At 30.0% G+C, this 25,750-nt stretch overlaps 2 protein-coding genes across 3 annotated transcripts in view; one reads left to right on the top strand and one right to left on the bottom strand.

Annotated features, from left to right (window-relative positions):
* Brf (Brf RNA polymerase III subunit) overlaps positions 1-25,750 on the bottom strand; it is a 132,252-nt gene that overhangs the window by 61,619 nt on the left and 44,883 nt on the right. The window lies entirely within an intron of this gene.
* The window catches only part of lute (BTB/POZ domain containing protein 3 lute), an 88,152-nt gene that overhangs the window by 29,286 nt on the left and 33,116 nt on the right, over positions 1-25,750 (top strand). For both annotated transcript variants that reach the window (XM_075291942.1, XM_075291943.1), the window contains exon 2: positions 9,800-10,321. In XM_075291942.1, coding sequence (XP_075148057.1) covers positions 9,916-10,321 — 406 coding nt within the window. In that variant the 5' untranslated portion in view covers positions 9,800-9,915. The remainder of the gene's footprint in view (positions 1-9,799; positions 10,322-25,750) is intronic.

Here is a 25,750-nt window from a genome sequence, read left to right as displayed (position 1 = left end):
AGCATTTTGCACCCAAAAATATTATATGCTTAAAAAAATTCTCCCAAACAATATGCTCAAAATTTTATTTATTTATTTATATATTTACAATCATAACGAATTATGAAAATAAACAGGTAATATAGGTGCTAACAACATAGGTTTTCGACCTGAATGCTCAAAATTTTGTTTCTGCCTAATTGTATATTCCCCCACATCTTTCTCACTTCCACGAAATTTTTTAGTTCTTAGCACCTTTTTCTGTAATACAAACATTGTAGAAGAAATTATTCAATTGTATGATTTTTTTTTATTTTAATTTTACCTTTTGCCGGACGGGGATTCGAACAGCGGACCACACAGTTTGTAAGGATCAATGAAGTAGCTGATCAATTGCCCAAGGAAAAATAAAATGTTAATTTTGTAATAACAAGCAACAACCACCAACTTAATTCAATATCGCTCCCTGTTAAATAGCGCTCCAAGCTACTAAACACATATATGTTTATAGGCTATTTCTAAATTAATATATGTTTGCATCCAAGCATATTATATTTACATACATTTTATGTCCCAAACATAATATGTTCTAACATATTAACATATATGTCCCAAACATGTTATGCTAGTTTATGAACATTATATGCTTGCACTCAAAAATATTGTGTTTAAAAATTTGTGTTCCAAACATATAATGTTTATAGCCAAACATATGAAAAACAGTCTTTTTCATCCGTGCACAGAGGCCAATTTTTGGCTCCGATTTAGTTGAAACTTTGCATAGGGAGTAGAATTATCATTGTAACTTTGCGTGCCAAATTTGGTTGAAATCGGTTCAGATTTGGACATATCTTCCATATATAGCTTTCGCCCGATTTACACTCATATGACCACAGAGGCCAATTTTTAACTCCGATTTAGTTGAAATTTTGCACAGGGAGTAGAATTAGCATTGTAGCTATGCGTGCCAAATTTGGTTGACATCGGTTCAGATTTAGATATAGCTCCCATATATATGTTGTTCTGATTTCGACAAAAATGGTAAAAATACCAACATTTTCCTTGTTAAATCGCCACTGCTTAGTCGAAAAGTTGTAAAAATGACTCTAATTTTCCTAAACTTCTAATACATATATATCGAGCGATAAATCATAAATAAACTTTTGCGAAGTTTCCTTAAAATTGCTTCAGATTTAAATGTTTCCCATATTTTTTTACTAAAATTATGTTCCACCCAAGTGCATTAGCCAACTTAAATTTTGAGTCTATAGATTTTGTAAAAGTCTATCAAACTCTGTCCAAATCGAGTGATATTTAAATGTATTTGGGACAAACCTTTATATATAGCACCTAACACATTTGACGGATGTGATATGGTATCGAAAATTTAGATCTACAAAGTGGTGCAGGGTATAATATAGTCGGCCCCGCCAGACTTTAGACTTTCCTTAGTTGTTTTTGAATACGTTTTAGTTTTATACTCAATTATTAAAAAAGGACAAAATCACCGAATTTAAGTATGATTTCAATATTGAAGATTTTTTCTCAAACTTTTAGGACAAATTGAATTCAGTTCAATAGGATTTTCTTTTATATAAAGATAACTATTTGTTCTTGTAGATCGTACGATCATTCGAAAGAAAAGCTGTCCCTCGTATTTGAATTAATTTTGGGATTTTCTATTTTTGACATTTCGTTGGTTTTGAGCGATATTAAATCTTAATAACTGTGTTGAACATTTTCAAACATGTTTACCTTAAAATTTTATTATTACAATTATATGAAATTAGTCACAATCAAATATTTACATTGCCATTTAAATTATTACGTAATAATTTATTTGTACTCAGGGAAACCGAAAATGTCTCCTACTTGAACAAAGTTATAATTATTCAAACGGAATATTTTACGAGACAATAGTGGGAAATTGTTTAGGATTTTGTAATGCCTTTACAATAACTTCCACACATTGTCAATTGTTTTAGTTAAAGGTCACAGAGAACGCGTAACGCACAGGTCGACCGGCGCTGGACACCTTAGCATAGATATACCAGCAAGACAAATATTCAAAAATAATCGGAAGAATAATTAAGAACGAAATTCCGTTTTGTTCTACAGTATTTCTTTAAGAGAAAATAAACCAATATGATAGACACGTAGCTCCATGCTCACTTGGTCAATATGATGGCCATAAAAAATAGGTCCCATCATATTATTTTGGTCTTCGAATATGATCGTGACAATCATTGGTCTTCTTTACGGGTGGTGGTGTATATGTTTGCAGCACCCTGAAGGTGATGAGATAGACGATGCTGTCTTTGACAAAAATACTCAGAAACACTTCCTGAGTCGATTGAGCGATATCCGTCTGTTTGTAAACACATTTTTGTAATCGAAGTCTAGGTCGTAGTTTTAGTCCAATCGTCTTCATATTTGGTACAAGTATGAGTTTTCGGTCTGAATAGATCCATATTCATTTTGGTCCAAACGGTTCAGATTTAGATGTACACTCAAAAAAAAAAAGTGAATCCTCTAGTTCACTAAAGCCAACTTTATTTCAGTGATATTTAAATGTATTTGGGACAAACCTTTATATATAGCACCTAACACATTTGACGGATGTGATATGGTATCGAAAATTTAGATCTACAAAGTGGTGCAGGGTATAATATAGTCGGCCCCGCCAGACTTTAGACTTTCCTTAGTTGTTTTTGAATACGTTTTAGTTTTATACTCAATTATTAAAAAAGGACAAAATCACCGAATTTAAGAATGATTTCAATATTGAAGATTTTTTCTCAAACTTTTAGGACAAATTGAATTCAGTTCAATAGGATTTTCTTTTATATAAAGATAACTATTTGTTCTTGTAGATCGTACGATCATTCGAAAGAAAAGCTGCCCCTCGTATTTGAATTAATTTTGGGATTTTCTATTTTTGACATTTCGTTGGTTTTGAGCGATATTAAATCTTAATAACTGTGTTGAACATTTTCAAACATGTTTACCTTAAAATTTTATTATTACAATTATATGAAATTAGTCACAATCAAATATTTACATTGCCATTTAAATTATTACGTAATAATTTATTTGTACTCAGGGAAACCGAAAATGTCTCCTACTTGAACAAAGTTATAATTATTCAAACGGAATATTTTACGAGACAATAGTGGGAAATTGTTTAGGATTTTGTAATGCCTTTACAATAACTTCCACACATTGTCAATTGTTTTAGTTAAAGGTCACAGAGAACGCGTAACGCACAGGTCGACCGGCGCTGGACACCTTAGCATAGATATACCAGCAAGACAAATATTCAAAAATAATCGGAAGAATAATTAAGAACGAAATTCCGTTTTGTTCTACAGTATTTCTTTAAGAGAAAATAAACCAATATGATAGACACGTAGCTCCATGCTCACTTGGTCAATATGATGGCCATAAAAAATAGGTCCCATCATATTATTTTGGTCTTCGAATATGATCGTGACAATCATTGGTCTTCTTTACGGGTGGTGGTGTATATGTTTGCAGCACCCTGAAGGTGATGAGATAGACGATGCTGTCTTTGACAAAAATACTCAGAAACACTTCCTGAGTCGATTGAGCGATATCCGTCTGTTTGTAAACACATTTTTGTAATCGAAGTCTAGGTCGTAGTTTTAGTCCAATCGTCTTCATATTTGGTACAAGTATGAGTTTTCGGTCTGAATAGATCCATATTCATTTTGGTCCAAACGGTTCAGATTTAGACGTACACTCAAAAAAAAAATTGAATCCTCTAGTTCACTAAAGCCAACTTTATTTCAGTTCATGGAATTATTATGTTTGAAGAAAGCTTCCTTTACTCTAATATTTTTTTTGCGTACGTTAGTTAAATTAACTAAAAAACTGGAAAATATTATATACAAATAAAGCAAAAATATTTACTAAATTCATACTTCTCACAAAATAGTTAATTATTTCTTTAAAATTGTAAATTTTACTACAAAGGCGCCCATCTTGAACTTCGTATGACACTAAAGACATTCTTGCAATTCTGCAAGCAAAAAATTTCAGTTTCAATCACGAAATTAATTGATCCAATTAATTTTTTAATTGAAACGTCTTCAATCACAAAAATTATAGTATCAATTAAAAAATTAATTGATCCAATTAAAAAATTAATTGATCCAATTAAAAAATTAATTGATACTATTAATTTTTGTGATAGATTTTTGTTTCAATTAAAAATTTGTTGAATCAGTTAAATTTTTAATTGAATATTTTTTAAAACTCAATGAAAATTTTAATTGGAAAAATTTTCGTGAAATTTTTTTCTGTGTGCACTCCAATTTTTCCTTCAAACTATACAATTTTCTTTAACAAGTGAAAACAATTAATTATGCCTAAAAAATTTTCTTGAATTTGTCGAAAAATATTTACTTATTTTTATGCTATCGGCGTAATATCAGCTTTTGTAATCCTATTTAGTTAAAATTTTCTAAAAACAATCAACATTTTCTAAATTTAACCAAAATTTTTCTTCGTGGTGGGTTCACTGTTTTTTCAATGTAGCTTCCATATATATCTTTCATTTCAATTTTATTTCTTTAGAAAATTTTGCCAAAATTTTATTTCTATAGAAAATTGTGTCAAAATTTTATTTCTATAGAAAGTTTTGTCAAAATTTTATTTCTATAGAAAATTTTGTCAAAATTTTATTTCTATAAAAAACTTGTCAAAATTTAATTTCTATAGAAAATGTTGCCAAAATTTTATTTCTATAGAAAATTTGTCCAAATTTTATTTCTATAAAAAAATTTGTCAAAATTTTATTTCTATAGAAATTTTTGTCAAAAATTTTATTTCTATAGAAAATTTTATTTCTATAGAAAATTTTGCTAAGATTGTATTTCTTTAAAAAATTTTATTAAATTTTTATTTCTATAGAAAATTTTGATAAAATTGTATTTCTTTGAAAATTTTTATCAAAGTTTTATTTCTATATTGTTGTTTTTGATCTCAGCTTAAAGCCAAGCATTGACTAAACTACAAGTGTAGCTTAACCAACAGAGGAAAAGTATGCTTGTCAAATTTATTTGGGCAAAGCCCTATAGACTGCAAGATGGTTGGATGTACAGCTGTTTTGGAATTACCACATTCCTCATCAGCATCCTCTACTTGCAGCAAAACTATCAACCAATTATCAGAATAAATTCGGGTAATTCACTCAACCCAAAGTGAAATACACTTGAACCTTCCGAAAAAGGGTTTAATAGTCGGCTACTGCCTAAACAAATTTACAAGCATATCTCTTTTCCTTTGCCAAACTCAAATCATCGATTTGTATTTAGTTGGCTGGGTTTGTTTTTGAGCGTGCTTCCTCTATCTTCATTCGTTTTGTTTGTTATTGTTGGCTTCTCTTCAATCGTTATTGTTGTTTTTGATCTCAGCTTAAAGCCATGCATTGACTAAACTACAAGTGTAGCTTAACCAACAGAGGAAAAGTATGCTAGTCAAATTTATTTGGGCAAAGCCCTATAGACTGCAAGATGGTTGGATGTACAGCTGTTTCGGAATTACCACATTCCTCATCAGCATCCTCTACTTGCAGCAAAACTATCAACCAATTATCAGAATAAATTCGGGTAATTCACTCAACCCAAAGTGAAAAACACTTGAACCTTCCGAAAAAGGGTTTAATAGTCGGCTACTGCCTAAACAAATTTACAAGCATATCTCTTTTCCTTTGCCAAACTCAAATCATCGATTTGTATTTAGTTGGCTGGGTTTGTTTTTGAGCGTGCTTCCTCTATCTTCATTCGTTTTGTTTGTTATTGTTGGCTTCTCTTCAATCGTTGTTGTTGTTTTTGATCTCAGCTTAAAGCCATGCATAAAAACCTTTTTTCGGAGGGTTCAAGTGTGGTTTTTGTTGGGTTTAATAAACTGCCTGAATTTATTCTGATAATTGTTTGATAGTTTTGCTGCAAGTAGAGGATGCTGATGAGGAATGTGATAATTCCGAAACGTGCGTCCATCCAACCATCTTGCAGTCTATAGGGCTTTGCCCAAATAAATTTGACAAACATTCTTTTCCTCTGTTGGTTAAGCTACTCTTGTAGTTTAGTCAATGTATGGTTTTAAGCTGAAATAAAAAAACAACAACAATGCTTAAAGAACAAAACCAACAATAACAAAACAAAACAAATGGAAAAAGAAGAGGAGGCACGCTCAAAATAAACCCAGCCATGTGAATTCAAATCGATGATTTGACAGTGGCATAGGAAAAGAAATATGTTTGTTTCGAATTTATTTCGGCATAAGCCGGCTATCAATGTAAAACCTGTTTTCGGAGGGTTCATGTGTGGTTTTTGTTGGGTTTAATAAACTGCCTGAATTTATTCTGATAATTGGTTGATAGTTTTGCTGCAAGTAGAGGATGCTGATGAGGAATGTGGTAATTCCGAAACGTGCGTCCATCCAACCATCTTGCAGTCTATAGGGCTTTGCCCAAATAAATTTGACAAACATTCTTTTCCTCTGTTGGTTAAGCTACTCTTGTAGTTTAGTCAATGTATGGTTTAAGCTGAAATAAAAACAAGTATATACAGCAGTAAGTTCGGCCGGGCCGAATCTTAAATACCCACCACCATGAACCAAATATTAGGATTTCCTTTGAAATTTCAGGAGGACTTGAGGACACTTCCCGAAGATACATTTAAAGATTTCACCTATGAGGACTATATCAGATTCTGGATTTATAAGAACCATTTTTGTTTGAGTTTTAGAGGAATCATTAACATCTCTTGTAAGTGTGCAAGAAAATTATAAAATAACGTCTTGATTTGAAATTTTAAATCTGTAGATTTTCACCCGAAAAAAAAAAATTTTACATTGAGTTTCAAGCAATTTTCATGATCAGTGCGCCTTCTATACTCACAAGAAGTGAAATTGGTCTATATGGAGGCATTACCAAATGAACCGATAAAAACTTAATCCGATACACGTTTTTGTGAGCCTTAAATACGAGAATATTTACAATTTCAGGCAAATCGGATAAAAACTACGGTTTCTAGAAACCTAAGGAGTTAAATCAGGAAATCGTTCTTATGGGGGCTATACTAAAATACCGACCGATACTAACCGTTTTTGGCACACCTCTTTATGGCCCAAAAATACCTCTAGATTTCCAATTTCAGGCAAATTGGATAAAAACTACGGTTTCTATAAGCCCAAGAAGTAAAATCGGGAGGTCGGTTTATATGGGGGCTATACCAAAACATGGACCGACACTCACCATTTTTGGCACACCTCTTCAAGGTCCCAAAATATCTCTAGATTTTCAATTTCGCGCAAATTGGATGAAAACTACGGTTTCTATAAGCGAAAGACCCCAAATCGGGAGGTCGGTTTATATGGGGGCTATACCAAACCATGGACCGACACTCACCATTTTTGGCACACCTCTTCAAGGTCCCAAAATACCTCTAGATTTTCAATTTCGCGCAAATTGGATGAAAACTACGGTTTCTATAAGCGAAAGACCCCAAATCGCGAGGTCGGTTTATATGGGGGCTATACCAAAACATGGACCGACACTCACTATTTTTGGCACACCTCTTCAAGGTCCCAAAATATCTCTAGATTTTCAATTTCGCGCAAATTGGATGAAAACTACGGTTTCTATAAGCGAAAGACCCCAAATCGGGAGGTCGGTTTATATGGGGGCTATACCAAAACATGGCCCGATATAGCCCATCTTCGAACTTGACCTGCGCGCAGACAAAAGACGATTCTGTGCCAAATTTCAGGACGATAGCTCCATTATTGAATGCTGTAGCGTGATTACAACAGACAGCCAGACAGACAGACAGACGGACAGACGGACATACTTATATCGTCTTAGAATTTCTCCCTGATGAAGAATATATATACTTTATATAGTCGGAAATCGATATTTCGATGCGTTACAAACGGAATGACAAACTTATTATACCCCGTCACCATTCTATGGTGGTGGGTATAAAAACAACAACAAATTTTATTTCTATAGAAAATTGTGTCAAAATTTTATTTCTACAGAAAAGTTTGTCTAAATTTATTTCTATAAAAAATTTTGTCAGAATTTTATTTCTATAGTCTATTGTCAAAATTTCATCTCTATAGAAAATGTTGCCAAAATTTTATTGCTATAGAAAATTTTGTCAAAATGTTATTTCTATAGAAAATTTTGTTAAAATTGTATTTCTTTAAAAAATTTTATTAAAATTTCTATAGAACATTTTTAAAAATTTTATTTCAATAGAAAATTGTATCAACATTTTATTTATATAAAAATTTTGTCAAAACTTTAAAATTTTATTTTTTAAAATTTTTTTTTAAATTTTATTTATATAGAAATACTATATATTTACTATATTTATTGCTATAGAAAATTGAAGTATCTCTTATTAGGAGAGGAATATTTGGCAAAATCTAGCAAAACATAAAGAATTCTACAAATCTACCAAACATTAAAAAATCTACCATTATTGCTAAAATTGTACCAATTGTGGCAACCGTGATCGTGATGCGTTCCAATCGGTCAATATATATTTTCAGTTCCCATAAACTAATTTTTCGCCCGATATAAACTTTTATGAGAACAGCAATAAATATAGTAAAAATATAGTATTTCTATAGAAATAAAATTTTAAAAAATTAAAAAAAATTTAAAGTTTTGACAAAATTTTTTATATAAATAAAATGTTGACATAATTTTATATAATAATTTCTATAGAAATAAAATTTTGACAAATCTTTTTATGAAAATAAATTTTTACAAAATTTTCTATAGACATAAAATTTTTGATAAAAATTTCTATAGAAATAAAATGTTGACAATTTTTTTATAGAAACAAAATTTTAACAAATTTTTTTACATAAATGTTATCCCGGTTACTCCAATTTACTTGAAATTTTGCACAGAGAATATATAGACATTTTTTCTGATTCATTCAAAATTAATTGATACAACAAATTTCTTAATCAGTCGCAGAATTAATAAGAAATAAAAACTATACTTGATTAAAACAATTATTTTTTACTTTGGACAATGAATTATGTATTATTATATTGTAATATTATTTATTTGTAATTTATTAATGAACCAATGAAAGTATGCATATATACTGAATTGTTTTCTCTGCCGACATTAAATAATATAATTATTATTTTTTTTTTTTGATTGAAATTGCTTCAATCACGATATAAAAATAATACTTCATTAAAAAATGAATTGATTTCTTAGCATCTTTCAATTACTTTTTTTAATTCGTGCAATTTAAAATTTATTTGATATTGGTCGTAATACTCAAATAATTTGTTAATTGATGTAATAAATAATTTATTGCATAATTATTTATTATATTTTTCTATGAAATAATTTTCTTATTTTCCCGATTATAATTATACTTAGGATTTGACTTAAAATTTAATGAACCAAACTCCGAACAAAATTTTAAATTATGAAAATATTTTTTCAATTTAATTAATATGTTGATTGGGATTGTCCCTAAAGTAATAATGTCTGATACCATAATATCAGACAAAACTTTTCTTAGAATCTAGTAAGAATATAAAGTATAGATAAATCTCATATTTGTACAAATATCGCCTGATTTGGCCAAATAATATGGTCCCAAACTCTCCATTCGGAACCTATCTTGACACAATCATGCACATTTCCTTGTAAAATTGCTATGGAGTACTAATATGTTATTATAAAAAAAATATTAAAAAGAAATCTAACCAATTCATTAAAAAATATTACAAATTTATTTTTTTTTTATTTCAGAAAATACAACGAAACAATTCTACAAACTTATCTAAAAATAAAAATCTCGTTAACTTTGGAGATCAACTAAATCTTATGATGATGAAGTTGAGGATTTCTATGGTGGATCGAGAAAGATGATCGAAGCATTTGCCAATCATTTTAGCAGTCATTTGGTCAGGCATTTATTCTATTGGGCTAATATTGTTTTCTCAGAATCAAGTGATTCGGATACTTCCGATTCAGAAAACGGCCTCAATCTGAAGATCTCAAATTTAATTAATAAATTCCATGCACCACTGGAACGTGGAGTACAGATATTGGATCATTTACTAACACTGGACGAAGACGATTTCAACGAGCACTGGGGTAGTGCCTATAATCACAACTATGAATTGGATCTTGGAGGAGGTGGTGGTGGCAATGACAATGCGAACGTTGGTGGCGGTAACCAGAATAGGCAGCGACAACAACAAGTCGATGTAGAAAATCAAGAAGTTTTAGATTATATCAATCATCCACATTATATTATAAGAAGAAATAGTAAGTAAATATTTTAAATATGTACGGACGGAACATCAACAAATTTATTTATATTATGCTGAAACTATTGCTAACCGTAATATGAATATAATTAACACAATTGTTAACATAATATTTGCCGGTGGTTGGATATTATGTTACAAGCACAGCAAATAAAGGTCGAAAAACTCATTAAGCAGTGGCGTAATATGGGGGGGATATTCATTTTGCTTTTTTTATAAAATCAAATTGTAGCAAAATCTTACTTATAACATGTATATACGGCCGTAAGTTGGTTCAGACAGAATCTAATCCAATTTAAACTTTATACACAGAAAAAAAGTAAACTGTTTTATAGTTTACTGCGAGAATTGAAATAAATTATAATCCACATTTTGAGATTTCCACAAACCGTTGTTAAGACCAGCAAAATTTAATACCTAGTTGCACTTTTTAACTGCAGTTCACGAAATTACACCCTCTCATAGAAGAAAAAATTAACTAAAAACAAGTATATACAGCACTAAGTTCGGCCGGGCCGAATCTTAAATACCCACCACCATGAACCAAATATTAGGGTTTCCTTTGAAATTTCAGGAGGGCTTGAGGACTTGAGGACACTTCCCGAAGATAAATTTAAAGATTTCACCTATGAGGACTATATCAGATTCTGGATTTATAAGAACCAGTTTTGTTTGAGTTTTAGAGGAATCATTAACATCTCACACTTACAAGTGTGCAAGAAAATTATAAAATAACGTCTTGATTTGAAATCTTAAATCTGTAGAAGTAAAATCTGGAAATTTTACATTGAGTTTCAAGCAATTTTCATGATCAGTGCGCCTTCTACACCCTCAAGAAGTGAAGTCGGTCTATATGGAGGCATTACCAAATGGACCGATAAAAACTTAATCCGATATACGTTGTTGTGAGCCTAAAATACCAGAATATTTACAATGGAGTTAAATCGGGAGATCGTTCTTATGGGGGCTATACTAAAATATGGACCGATACTCACCGTTTTCGGCACACCTCTTTATGACCCGAAAATACCTCTAGATTTCCAATTTCAGGCAAATAGGATAAAAACTTCTGATTCTAGAAGCCCAAGAAGTAAAATCGGGGAATCGGTCTATATGTGGGCTATACCAAAATATGGATCGATACTCACCGTTTTCGGCACACCTCTTTATGACCCGAAAATACCTCTAGATTTCCAATTTCAGGCAAATAGGATAAAAACTACGGTTTCTATAAGCCCAAGACCCCAAAACTGGAGGTCGTTTTATATGGGGACCATACCAAAATATGGACCGATACTCATAATTTTTGGCACACGTATTTGTGGTCCTACAATACCTCTAGATTTCCAATTTCAGGTAAATTGAATAAAAATTGCGGTTTCTATAAGCCCAAGAAATAAAATCGGGAGATCGGTCTATATGGGGGCTACACCAAAACATGGACCGATACTAACAATTTTTGGCACACCTCTTTATGGTCATAAAATATTTCTAGATTTCAAATTTCTGGCAAATTGGATAAAAACTACGATTCCTATAAGCCCAAGACCCCAAATTGGGAGGTCGGTTTATATGGGGACTATATCAAAACCTGGACCGATATAGCCCATCTTCGAACTTGACCTGACTGCAGACAAAAGACGAGTTTGTGCAAAATTTCAGCACGATTGCTTCATTATTGAAGACTGTAGCGTGATTACAACAGACAGACAGACGGACATCGCTATATCGTCTTAGAATTTCTCCCTGATCAAGAATATATATACTTTATATAGTCGGAAATCGATATTTCGATGTGTTACCAACGAAATGAGAAACTTATTATACCCCCGTCACCATTCTATGGTGGTTGGTATAATAATGAAGAAAATCATTGGCGCCATATTATGGTCATTTTAACCATGCTTACTATTTTTGTGAATCGTACGAAATTACCTTTTGCGTTAGTTCATTGAACTATTGCACAGTCATTGAACTTTATACCCACGTTTAGTTCATAAAATGTTTGAGTTAAGTATGTCAAAGGAAAATTTCATTGGGCTGTGGAAAATTTCGCAATAACTAATAAAATTTAACTATAACCAAATAATTTTTTGCAATAAAAATAAGTTAAATTTAGCGTTAGTTGAACTACTGATTTTTTTCAGTGTAGCTACATGTGTTCAGCGTCGATAATTTCAAATTTTTTGAAAATTGGTTGATAAATGTATATTTTAAAACGGAAATACCAAATGGGACATATATGTCCCATTCGTCGTCAAAGGGTTAAATACCAATTCAATTCTTGACCGGTTTTTATATATTGTAGAGAAATCTATAAATAATTATGAGTCGATATGAACCAAATTTCGCGCTATAATCATAGAGCCAAATTTCAATCGGATCGAATGAAATTTGGTCCTACATGAAGCTCCAGAAATCAAATTTTGGGTCGGTTCATATGGAGGCTATATATAATTATGGACCGACGGTGGTTCCCAAGTTTTGGATACAATGGTTAGCATGCCCGCCTTGCATACACGAGGTCGTGGGTTCGATTCCTGCTTCGACCGAACACCAAAAAGTTTTTCAGCGGTGGATTATCCCACCTCAGTAATGCTGGTGACATTTCTGATGGTTTCAAAGCTTCTCTAAGTGGTTTCACTGCAATGTGGAACGCCGTTCGGACTCGGCTATAAAAAAGAGGTCCGTTGTCATTGAGCTTAACATGGAATCGGACAGCACTCAGTGATAAGAGAGAAGTTCACCAATGTGGTATCACAATGGACTGAATAGTCTAAGTGAGTCTGATACATCGGGCTGCCACCTAACCTAGTATAGGGCCGCTAACATCCATGCAAAATTTGGTCCATATCGGTCTATAGTTATATATAGCCAATGGCCAATTATACAAAAATTGGTCTAAATCGCCAAAAATAATCTAAAAAATGTTATTTCTATATGAAATTTTGTCAAAATTTTATTTCTATAGAAAATTTTTTCAAAATTTTATTTCTATATTTTTTTTTTCAAAATTTTATTTGTAGACAAAATGTTATCAGCGTTGCCAGAATTGTTTCACAAAAAACCGCTAGATTTGTCCAAAAAACTAGCCAAAAAAGCTAAAAAATTTTAAAAAATAGCTAGAAAAAAAGCTAAAATGTTTTGTATCAAAAGTCACATTTTTGATTGAAATTTAACAAACTTAAAGGCTTTATTTCACTTAAAATGCATATTATTTTAATTGTATTCATTTTAATTCAATTTCTGTGAGACTGTAAGAAAATTTAAGTCATATTAGCTCTGTTTGCATACTCGATACATTTTGATTACTATCACAAATTTTTACTGGAAGTCCTTCGTTTATATTTCCTAGTAAAAACATTTTTCCCAGTAAACTTGCAATTGTCAGCTGGTTAATCATCAACAAGTCCAATGTGCGATATATTGCACAATGTCACATAGAACTGCATAAGAAAATATCAATATATTTCGTTTTAACTGAATTAATGATAAATTCGTGAACGAGTACACTTCTCCTAATTTTACCCAAGAGAATAAAATCCATTCTAACTGTCTTGCAAGTTTATATTGAATAACTTTTATTCGAAAATTTCCCATACAAACCTATTGTTGTCTAATTTTCGTAAATGTAAATCCAGTCCATTAATATATAGCAGATTTGTTTTGATCCTATCACTACGAATTTTTTCATTGCATTTTTTTGATGTTAAAATAAATAATACCACATTCAAAACTTTATTTCCTTAATTATTTCTATGTTCGGTTCCAAAGATTTTGTACACTAAGGATTTTGGTATTGATTCCGAGTCAAATTTGAATTTATTCGTTTTTTCAGATTTTTCTTCATGAGCTATCACAGTGCTTTAAAAACGTGCTAACGACAACTTAAATTTCCAAATTCAGACTCGACTTTAAGTAGAAATTATTCTATGTATACGTTTTTAAAATAAAATGTTCAAAAACCTCACAAAACGCTATTTTGGTTTGTGGTCAAGATACAAAAACTCCACAAATTTAAAGACTATTTCATTAATTTTAAGAATTTTTTAGAATTGACCCTAGCCTTCTTTCATGAAAAACTACCCACTTTTAAGTTGAATCACTTAACTATAAGGACAAAAAAAATTTATCGGCTATTGAAGAAGAGAAATTCACAAACGCTATTATAACCAAATTATAATAACATAAAAAGGATAAACGAGTCAAATGATAATATTCCTAATAATTTACTGACAGTTTATATAAGGAATTAAAATATGTGGAAAACCCTATTCTGGCAGCAAGGCTTAGATAAAAACGAAGTTTTATCCATATTTCAATAGGAACATGTCGAAAATAAAAAAAGCCAAAATTAGCTAAAAGGGTCATGAAAAAAAGCCAGAAAAAAAGCTAAAAGCTAAATGCATTTTTTCCCCGCTAAACGTCTTCAAAAAAAGCCAAATCTAGCGGGAAAAAAGCTAAATTGGCAACGCTGAATGTTATCAAAATTTTATTTCTATAGAAAATTTTGTCAAGACTTTATTTCTATAGAAAATTTTGTCAAAATTTTATTTCTATACAAAATTTTGTCAAAATTTTATTTCATTACATAATTTTGTCAAAATTTTATTTCTATAGAAAATTTTGTCAAAATTTTATTTCGATAGAAAATTTTGTAAAATGTTATTTCTATAGAAAATTTTGTCAAAATTTTATTTCTATAGAAAATTTTATCAAACTGATTTATATACGTATTTAATCGGCCTTTTTTGTTTAATATATACCCCGCATGGACTAATTTACAATTTAGAAGACGATGTTAAGAGGTTTTAAGATACCTTGTCATCGACAAGTGTTACCGCAACCCCAGTAATTCGATTGTGGATGACAGTCTTTAGTAGAAATTTCTACGCCATCCATGGTGGAGGGTACATAAGATTCGGCCTGGCCGAACTTACGGCCGTATATACTTGTTTTTGTTTTTTTAATTTCCCCCTCCCCAATATACGCTTCTGTTTTTCACTTTTATTTTCAATTCAATGCATTCGCAGTCGCACACACACGCCCCCTAAAACTGGTCATAAGATAGGTCTATTCCTCATTGTCGTCGACAGACAGACAACAAAATTTAATGCTTCTTCCGTTGTACCGTATTAACTGGTTTCCAGCTTTTGGGTAACGTAGACTACAAAAAAAGAGTTGGCTTCAACCAAACCTCTCACCAAACAACGAAGAAAATTTTAAACCTTCAGATAGACCAGTAAATACAAAAAAACAACAACAACAAACATATACATAAATAAGATAGAAAAACAAAAATTTCAAGTTCAACATACAAAAAACAAGGAAGTATAAAATACCAAAAAAAAAACACAACGAAAGAAAAATAACAAGCTTATGACCAAAAAATAAATAATCGTAGCTCTATCGAATAACAATAAAAATATCAGTCAATACTCACTCGTATAACAAAATAATGCGTGCAAATTATACAAAATAAAAGTGTAGGACAAAAACGTCTAGAATACAAATTGATGTGCTGCTTATATTAATATAAAATAATATTGATGTCCATTTAGTGCCAAAAAAAGTAGTTATCAAAAAGTAAAAAATTGAAGTTGTTCTAAAACTATTAGCCCATAGTATTTTCTTAGATATTCTATTACGTTTTTCTAATTCCTAGGAAGTAGTAATGCAAAAGTACTTAAAATGCACTATTTCGTTTTTTTTTTTTTTTTGTTTTTTTTGTAATGAAAACGTTTTTATATCCTCTACCATAGGATGGGGGTATACTAACTTTGTCATTCCGTTTGCCATATTTTGGGAGAAATTCGGAGTCCCTCTAACGATGTCCGGCCGTTCATCTGTTAAACTCAAGCAAACTTCCGAACAAACCAAGCTTTCGACTTGCAACTCGGAACAATCAGTTACTATTGATGTAGGTCGGATGGTATTTACGGTTGCTACAGTTGGTAGCATTCTACTAAAAATGGTAGATTTTTTACTGCTTTATAGATTGGTAGAACTCTTGATATTTTCGTAGATTTTGCAAAATATTCCGCTCAAACTTAGAGGTACATCAAAGTAGAAATAAAATTTTTTCAACATTTTCTATAGAAATAAAATGTTGTCAACATTTTCTATAGAAATAAAATTTTGACAAAATTTTCTATAGAAATAAAATTTTGACAAAATTTTCTATAGAAATAAAATTTTGACAAAATTTTCTATAGAAATAAAATTTTGACAAAATTTTCTACAGAAATAAAATTTTGACAAAATTTTCTATAGAAATAAAATTTTGACAAAATTTTCTATAGAAATAAAATTTTGACAACATTTTCTATCAAAATAAAATTTTGAAAAAATTTTCTACAGAAATAAAATTTTGACATTATTTATGAAAATAAAATTTTGACAAAATTTTCTATAGAAATAAAATTTTGAAAAAATTTTCTTTAGAAATAAAATTTTGACAAAATGTTCTGTAAGAATAACATTTTTACAAAATTGTCTATAGAAATAAAATTTTTACAAAATTTTCTATAAGAATCAAATTTTTACAAAATTGTCTATAGAAACAAACTTTTTATAAAATTTTCTATAGAAATAAAATTTAGACAATATTTTCTATAGAAATAAAATTTTGACAAAATTTTCTATAGAAATAAAATTTTGACAAAATTTTCTATGGAAATAAAATTTTGAAAAAATTGTCTATAGAAATAAAATTTCTACAAAATGTTCTATAGAAATAAAATTTTTACAAAATTTTCTTTAGAAATAAAATTTTGACAACATTTTCTATAAGAATAAAATTTATACAAAATTGTCTATAGAAATAACATTTTTACAAAATTTTCTATAGAAATAAAATTTTGACAACATTATTTATGAAAACAAAATTTTGACAAAATTGTCTAAAGAAATAAAATTTTGACAAAATTTTCTATAGAAATAAAATTTTGACAAAATTTTCTATAGAAATAAAACTTTGACAAAATTGTCTATAGAAATAAAATTTTGACGAAATTTTCTATCGAAATAAAATTTTTAAAATATTTTTTAAAAAATAAAATTTTGGCAACATTTTCAATAGAAATAAAATTTTTACAAAATTTTCTATAGAAATAAAATTTTGACAAAATTTTCTAGAGAAATAAAATTTTGACAAAATTTTCTAGAGAAATACAATTTTTACAAAATTTTCTATAGAAATAAAATTTTGACAAAATGTTCTATAGAAATAAAATTTTGACAAAATTTTCTATGGAAATAAAATTTTGTCAACATTTTCTATAGAAATAAAATTTTGACAAAATTTTCTATAGAAGGTTCAGGTGCAGTTCACTTTGGGTTGAGTGAATTACCCGAATTTATTCTGATAATTGGTTGATAGTTTTGCTGCAAGTAGAGGATGCTGATGAGGAATGTGGTAATTCCGAAACAGCTGTACATCCAACCATCTTGCAGTCTATAGGGATTTGCCTAAATAAATTTGACAATCATACTTTTCCTCTGTTGGTTAAGCTACACTTGTAGTTTAGTCAATGCATGGCTTTAAGCTGAGATCAAAAACAACAATAACGATTGAAGAGAAGCCAACAATAACAAACAAAACGAATAGAAATAAAATTTTGAAAAAATTGTCTATAGAAATAAAATTTTTACAAAATTTTCAATGTCAATATAGAAATAAAATTTTGACAAAATTTTTTTTAGAAATAAAATTTTGACAAAATTTTTTATAAGAATAAAATTTTTACAAAATTGTCTATAAAAACAAAATTTTCTATAGAAATAAAATTTTGACAACATTATTTATGAAAATAAAATTTTGTCAAAATTGTCTATAGAACTAAAATTTTGACAAAATTTTCCATATAGAAATAAAATTTCGACAAAAATTTCTATTGAAATAAAATTTTGAAAATATTTTTTATAGAAATAAAATTTTGACAACATTATGTATAGAAATAAAATTTTGACAAAATTTTCTATTGAAATAAAATTTTGAAAATTATTAAACTAAAAATATTTCTAATTAAAATAATAATTAAAAATTTTCTTCGGAAATAATTACATATATAGATAATTACATATATAGATATAGATATACTATGCATTGGTTCATTTAGGTCAATTCCATAGAAAAATCTACAGTTATAATCGGAAAATTCGGTAGATAGTTCTAAATCGTATTTTTTACCAAAATTAATTAAATTTTTAGTTGAACCAATTAATTGCCGGAAGAACTCAATTAATTTGTTAATCAAGTATATTTCTTATTTCTAATTAATTCTTTGGTTGATACTATAATTTTCGTGATTGAAGAATTTTCAATTAAAAATTAATTAAGAGTGTGCTATTTTAGGGGAGCAGTTTGACTTTCTTTTTAAATAAAGTTCCTTTACAATTTGCTTTACTTCAAAATACGAATAACCTACGTTTGATATTACAAACAAATTGTAAAGAAACTTAACAAAAATTCGGTGGCTTTGGAAGAGTTGTGGTGGGGAAAAATTTACCACAAAAACAAAAACATTCAAATATAATCAACAAAAAACATCAAAAATGTTTAAGGCTAAATCATTTGTAGTTGATATTCTGCATTGATAATTGAATACAAATTGATTTAAACTTGACCATACCTCAATGTCGGAGCGACAGACAGGCCGCCCTATTCTTATATTCGATTCAACTTTACCAGTACCAATTTTCCCATCTATGCATAATAATGGCGAAAATAATTAAGCCGATATTTTTTGTATTGTGTTGTTATTATATTTTTGTTTTTATATAGATTGGACACGACTTTGTATACTGTGATTTAATTATCATCATTTAATTTTGGTAGTTGAGCTTTTGTTTTTTTTTTCCTCTCTTGGAGAAGTTGACCAAACCAAACAATTTGCTTTATTAGCAATATTTCCCTAACTCCGGAATTGGGTTAAGGTTTTCTTTCATATAATTATTGACATGGGCAGTAGTAGTAACCTTTTGCAGTTCTGTGTGTAAAGATAATATTCTAGGCCATTGTGTATTAGGTGGCTATGGTAATGATTGTAGCACAAAGAAAAAGAGCTGTATTGAAAAAATAAATTTTATCTAAGCAAAACAGAATACTAGCATCAAATAAGCTGTGTGTTGAAAAACTTCAAAAGAATCTTAAAAACGTCCATCAACTCATTGCCAATTCAATTTTTCGGAGGATGTGATGGAAAAATATTTTTTTTGTGTTTTTTCTAGATTCCCAATTACAGGCAAAACAGATAATTTTTTTTTGTGCTTAAAATTTTAAATTTTCGAAGAAATTCAAAAAACTCTAACAAAAGTAGTACGTTTTCGCTACACGTGTTCCAAACGTTTTTTTTTTCTTTCTGTGTACATAAATAATCAGAATTGTCGATTTTAGAGCGAATATCTATTTTTAGAATAATTCGATAAAATGGTTGGAAAAAATTATAATAAGCATATTAAAAATCATATTATCGACGATTTGAAAGCAGGTGGATCGCAAACAGTAAACTGCCCACAAATCAATTGTGTCTTGATTTATAAACCGTGGCTGCACCAAAACTGTACACAGAGGTGAAACACAACTTAAGACTACGCTAAAAGGTCGTAAAATTAAAAGAACAATATATAATATAGAGAGATCAATATATCATATCAACCATAACGAGACGGAGAGCTTTAGAATTCGGAGTGCCGTCATACAAAAGTGTTAAAAAAACACTTGTTGTTAAGAAAAATAGGACAGTTCAAAAACTATCTGAAATGATATGAGAAGCGGTTGGAATGTATTCTATTTTCCGACGAACCAAAAGGTTAACGTGCACGATTTGGTTGACAGATGTTTGGTACGAAGGCCCAAAGATGAAAATCCTAATCCAACACAGAAAAAATATCACCAAAATATTCCCAATTAAAAAGTTGATTGAAGTTGAAAACTTTTTCAATTAAAAAACAAGTAAGGAAAGTCTAAAGTCGGGCGGGGCCGACTATATTATACCCTGCACCACTTTGTAGATCTAAATTTTCGATACCATATCACATCCGTCAAATGTGTTGGGTGCTATATATAAAGGTTTGTCCCAAATACATACATTTAAATATCACTCGATTTGGACAGAATTTGATAGACTTCTACAAAATCTATAGACTCAAAATATCAGTTGGCTAATGCACTAGGGTGGAACACAATTTTAGTAAAAAAAAAAAAAATATGGGAAACATTTAAATCTGAAGCAATTTTAAGGAAACTTCGCAAAAGTTTATTTATGATTTATCGCTCGATATATATGTATTAGAAGTTTAGGAAAATTAGAGCCATTTTTACAACTTTTCGACTAAGCAGTGGCGATTTTGCAAGGAAAATGTTGGTATTTTTACCATTTTTGTCGAAATCAGAAAAACATATATATGGGAGCTATATCTAAATCTGAACCGATGTCAACCAAATTTGGCACGCATAGCTACAATGCTAATTCTACTCCCTGTGTAAAATTTCAACTAAATCGGAGTTAAAAATTGGCCTCTGTGGTCATATGATTGTAAATCGGGCGAAAGCTATATATGAGAGATATATCCAAATCTGAACCGATTTCAACCAAATTTGGCACGCATAGTTATAATGCTAATTCTACTCCCTATGCAAAATTTCAACTAAATCGGAGCAAAAAATTGGCCTCTGTGGACAAATGAGTGTAAATCGGGCGAAAGCTATATATGGGAGCTATATCTAAATCTGAACCGATTTGGCTGATATTTTGCAAGTTTTTCGAGACTCATGAAATATTCGGATGTACGGAATTTGAGGAAGATCGGTTGATATACACGCCAATTATGACCAGATCGGTAAAAAATAAATATGGCAGCTATATCTAAATCTGAACCGATTTTTTCCAAAATCAATAGGGATTGTCTTTGAGCCGAAACAGGACCCTATACCAAATTTTAGGACAATCGGACCAAAACTGCGAGCTGTACTTTGCACACAAAAATACATCAACAGACAGACAGACAGACAGACGGACATCGCTAAATCGACTCAGAATTTAATTCTAAGCCGATCCGTATACTAAAGGTTGGTCTATGATTACTCCTTCTTGGCGTTACATACAAATGCACAAACTTATTATACCCTGTACCGCAGTAGTGGTGAAGGGTATAATTAATTGATACTATTAATCTTTTAATCAAAATAGAAACATTAAGTCAATTAAGTCAATGATTGAATTTTTTTATACCCTCCAACATAGGATGGGACTATATTAACTTTGTCATTCCGTTTGTAACACATCGAAATATTGCTCTAAGACCCTATAAAGTATATATATTCTGGATCGTGGTGAAATTCCGAGTCGATCTGAGCATGTCCGTCCGTCCGTCCGTCTGTTGAAATCACGCTAACTTCCGAACGAAACAAGCTATAGACTTGAAACTTGGCACAAGTAGTTGTTATTGATGTAGGTCGGATGGTATTGCAATGGGTCATATCGGTCCACTTTTACTAATAGCCCCCATATAAACGGACCTACAAATTTGGCTTGCATACCCTCTAAGAGAAGCAAATTTCATCCGATCCGGCTGAAATTTTGTACATCATGTAAGTATACGGTCTCTAACAACCATGCGAAAAGTGGTCCACATCGGTCCATAATTATATATAGCCCCCATATAAACCGATCCCTAGATTGGGCTTGCGGAGCCTCTAAGAGATGCAAATTTCATCCGATCCGGTTGAAATTTGGTGCATGGGGTAAGTATATGATCCCTAACAACCACGCAGGAATTGGTCCATATCAGTCCATAATTATATATAGACCCCATATAAACCGATCCCCAGATTTGACCTCCGGTGCTTTTTGGAGAAGCAAAATTTATCCGATCTGGTTGAAATTTGGTACGTGGTGTTAGTATATGATATTTAACAACCATGCCAAAAGTGGTCCATATCGGTCCATAATCGTATATAGCCCCCATATAAACCGATCCCGAGATTTTGGTGTGGAGCCTCTTGGAGGAGCAAATTTCATCCGAGTCAGTAGAAATTTGGTACATTGTGCTAGTATATGACCGTTAACAACCATGCCTAACTATATCCATACCGGTCTATAGTTATATATAGCCCTCAGATAAATCGATCCCCAATCACACAAAAATTGGACCATATCAAGTTCATAACATAATTGTATGTACACGCGAAGAAAAAAACGTTTGGAAAACGTGTACCGAAAACGTTTTTCTTTTGTTAGAGTTTTTGAATTGCTTCGAAAAAATTCGTTTGTTACAAAATTTTTATTTTTTCAATAAAAAAAGTTATTTTTGAAATAACAACACAGTCCATTTCGTTTATATCAAACACTGTTCTTTTCTGACTTTAGGTCTTTAATAAGACACATTTTACAGTTCAAAATTTAATATAGTACAATGTAATGTTGAACATTTTTCGGAATCTTCCGAATATATCTGGAATATATGTAAAAAAACAAAAGCAAAAAAAAAACTTTGGCCGAAGCAGGGATCGAACCCACGACCCTTGGCATGAGAGTCGGACGTAGCTACCACTGCTCCACGGTGCCAAACTAAATGTTTGTTTCTGTTAAATAAACTTTGTTTATTCGGTTCGTGGGCGCCGCAAGCTATGCTATATAAATATAACTTATATGGATATTTATCTATTGATGACCATAACAGGTACATAGCTCAGTGGTTAGTGTGTTGGCTTACAATGTGCATGGTCCGCGGTTCGATTCTCCGTCCAGGCGAAAGGTAAAAAAAATTTTAAAAATTTATAAAATCGTATAATTTCTTCTACATTGTTGGTATTACAGGAAAAGGTGTTAAGAACTAAAAATCCTCGTGGATGTGAGAAAGATGTGAGTGACAATGCAATTAGCAAGAAAATAATGTTTTTTTTGAGCTAGTCTTTATGAAATTGTTTTTACATCCTGGAAAAGAATAAACGTTTATCACAAAAAGTATATACTTTTCTTCCAAATACACTTGCTTACAGCGAAAAGCATCCCAAACGAACTTTGTTTGTCTAAACTTTCGTTTGGGAGGAAAGAATTATTTTTTTGCGTGTAGACCCCATATATGCGACCCCCATAATTCAATTCTGGCTCTCTACGTACCGTGCAAAAGTCCATATCGATTCGTAATTATTTGTAGACTTACCTATACATACCTTTTTTGTCTAATATCTACCACGTATGGACTAACTCACAATTTAGAAAACGATGTTAAGAAGTTTTAAGATACCACAACCGAAGTAATTCGATTGTGGATGACAGTCTTTCGTAGAAGTTTCTACGCAATCCATTGTGGGGGGTACATAAGATTCGGCATGGCCGAACTTACGGTCGTATATACTTGTTTTTTTTTTTTTTTAATTTTAAATTTTTAATTAAAAAATTAATTGATTAAACAATTAAATTTTTAATTAAACTCGTAAGAATAAGACAGTTAAAAAATTATGGATATATTTTTTAAAATGTTAATTAATTTTTTTTTTTTGAAACTATAAATTCTTGAATCAAACTAAAAAGGATTAAAACTAGTTATAGAAAGTGATTGAAATATAACAGTATATCGATTACAAATAGTTTCGTTTTTAATTAAAAAATTAATTGCATTTTGCAATCAACATCAATTAAAAAATAAATTGAATCATTTAAAAAATTAATTGAAATTTGCTAATGAAATCAATTAATTTTTTATTCAAGTATTTTTTTGATGCTCAATTAAGACTGTGATTGATACAATCATTTTCGTGATTGAAGACATTTCAATTAAAAAATCAATTAATTTTGTGATTGAATCTGAAAAAATAATGTTTGTGTGAAGATACACAAAAACATCCGTCAAATATGGTGGGAGCAATACTATAGTCTGAGGGTATTTTTCTGGACAAGGTATTGGCCCTAATCATAGAATCCTGTCAATGCTAGAAAGATGTGGTATTTACATTTAAAGTTAAGAGCAACATTTTTTTAACACAAAAAAATATTTTTTGTCTTCACCAAAAATTATTGATCCAATCAATTTTTAATTGAAATTCCTTTAATCACAGAAATGACAGTATCAATGTCAATGTCAACGTCAATTAAAAAATTATAATTATAAAAATAAAAAAAATGTATAATTATATAAAATAATTGACACACTTAATTTTTGTGATTGACTTTTGGTTAAATTAAAAAATGTGTTAAAACAATTTAATTTCTAATTGAATATTTTTTAAAATTCAATTAAAATTTATATCGATTACAAATAGTTTCGTTTTTAATTAAAAAATTAATTGAATTTTGCAATCAACATCAATTAAAAAATAAATTAAATCATTTAAAAAATTAATTGAAATTTTCTAATGAAATCAATTAATTTTTTAATCAAGTATTTTTTTGAAGCTTCATAGAATCCTGTCAATGCCAGAAATATGTGCTATTAACATTTAAAGTTAAGAGTAAAAATGTTTTTTAAACACAGAAAAAATATTTTTTGTCTTCAATCACCAAAAATAATTGATCCAATCAATTTTTAATTGAAATTCCTTCGATCACAGAAATGACAGTATCAATGCCAACGTCAATTAAAAAATTAATTGGTCCAATTAAAAAATCATTATTATAAAAATAAAAAAATATAATTATATAAAATAATTGACACAATTAATTTTTGTGATTGATTTTTGGTTAAATTAAAAAATGTGTTAAAACAATTAAATTTCTAATTGAGTATTTTTAAAATTCAATTAAAATTTGTATGCCGTTTATGGGTCACTTAATACTAGTTGCAAATATTTTGAACAAGCAAAAACCGTTTTTTTAATGAATTTTATAAATTCTCAAAAAGACTTCGTCGTTAGTTTCCTTATTCCCTAAAATCTTTAAGCACGAAAATTGCATTAAAACCTTGGTTTTCGATATTTTTATTTTTATTTTATTTATGTTTTAAACAGCACTGTATATAATATCTAATGAAACTAAATACCTTTTGAAAAGCAAAACCCTTTTTTAATGTAATTTATTTTTTATTTTTATATAGGGTTGCCATTTTGGTCCGATCGGACCAAAATTGGTCCAAAAAATTATTAAATTTTAAATTTGGTCCGATGGTCGGACCAAATGGAATTTGATTGATTTTGGTCCATTTTCGTTAAATCGGTGACTTTTCAAAATTTTTAAAATTTTGACAAAATTTTCTATAGAAATAAAATTTTCATTCGTTTTGTTTGTTATTGTTGGCTTCTCTTCAATCGTTATTGTTGTTTTTTTTGTTTTTTGATCTCAGCTTAAAGCCATGCATTGACTAAACTACAAGTGTAGCTTAACCAACAGAGGAAAAGTATGCTTGTCAAATTTATTTGGGCAAAGCCCTATAGACTGCAAGATGGTTGGATGTACAGCTGTTTCGGAATTACCACATTCCTCATCAG

Source organism: Haematobia irritans, chromosome 1, assembly GCF_050003625.1.
Source record: "Haematobia irritans isolate KBUSLIRL chromosome 1, ASM5000362v1, whole genome shotgun sequence".
NCBI lineage: Eukaryota > Metazoa > Arthropoda > Insecta > Diptera > Muscidae > Haematobia > Haematobia irritans.
This window is presented reverse-complemented; position numbering and strand designations above follow the sequence as displayed.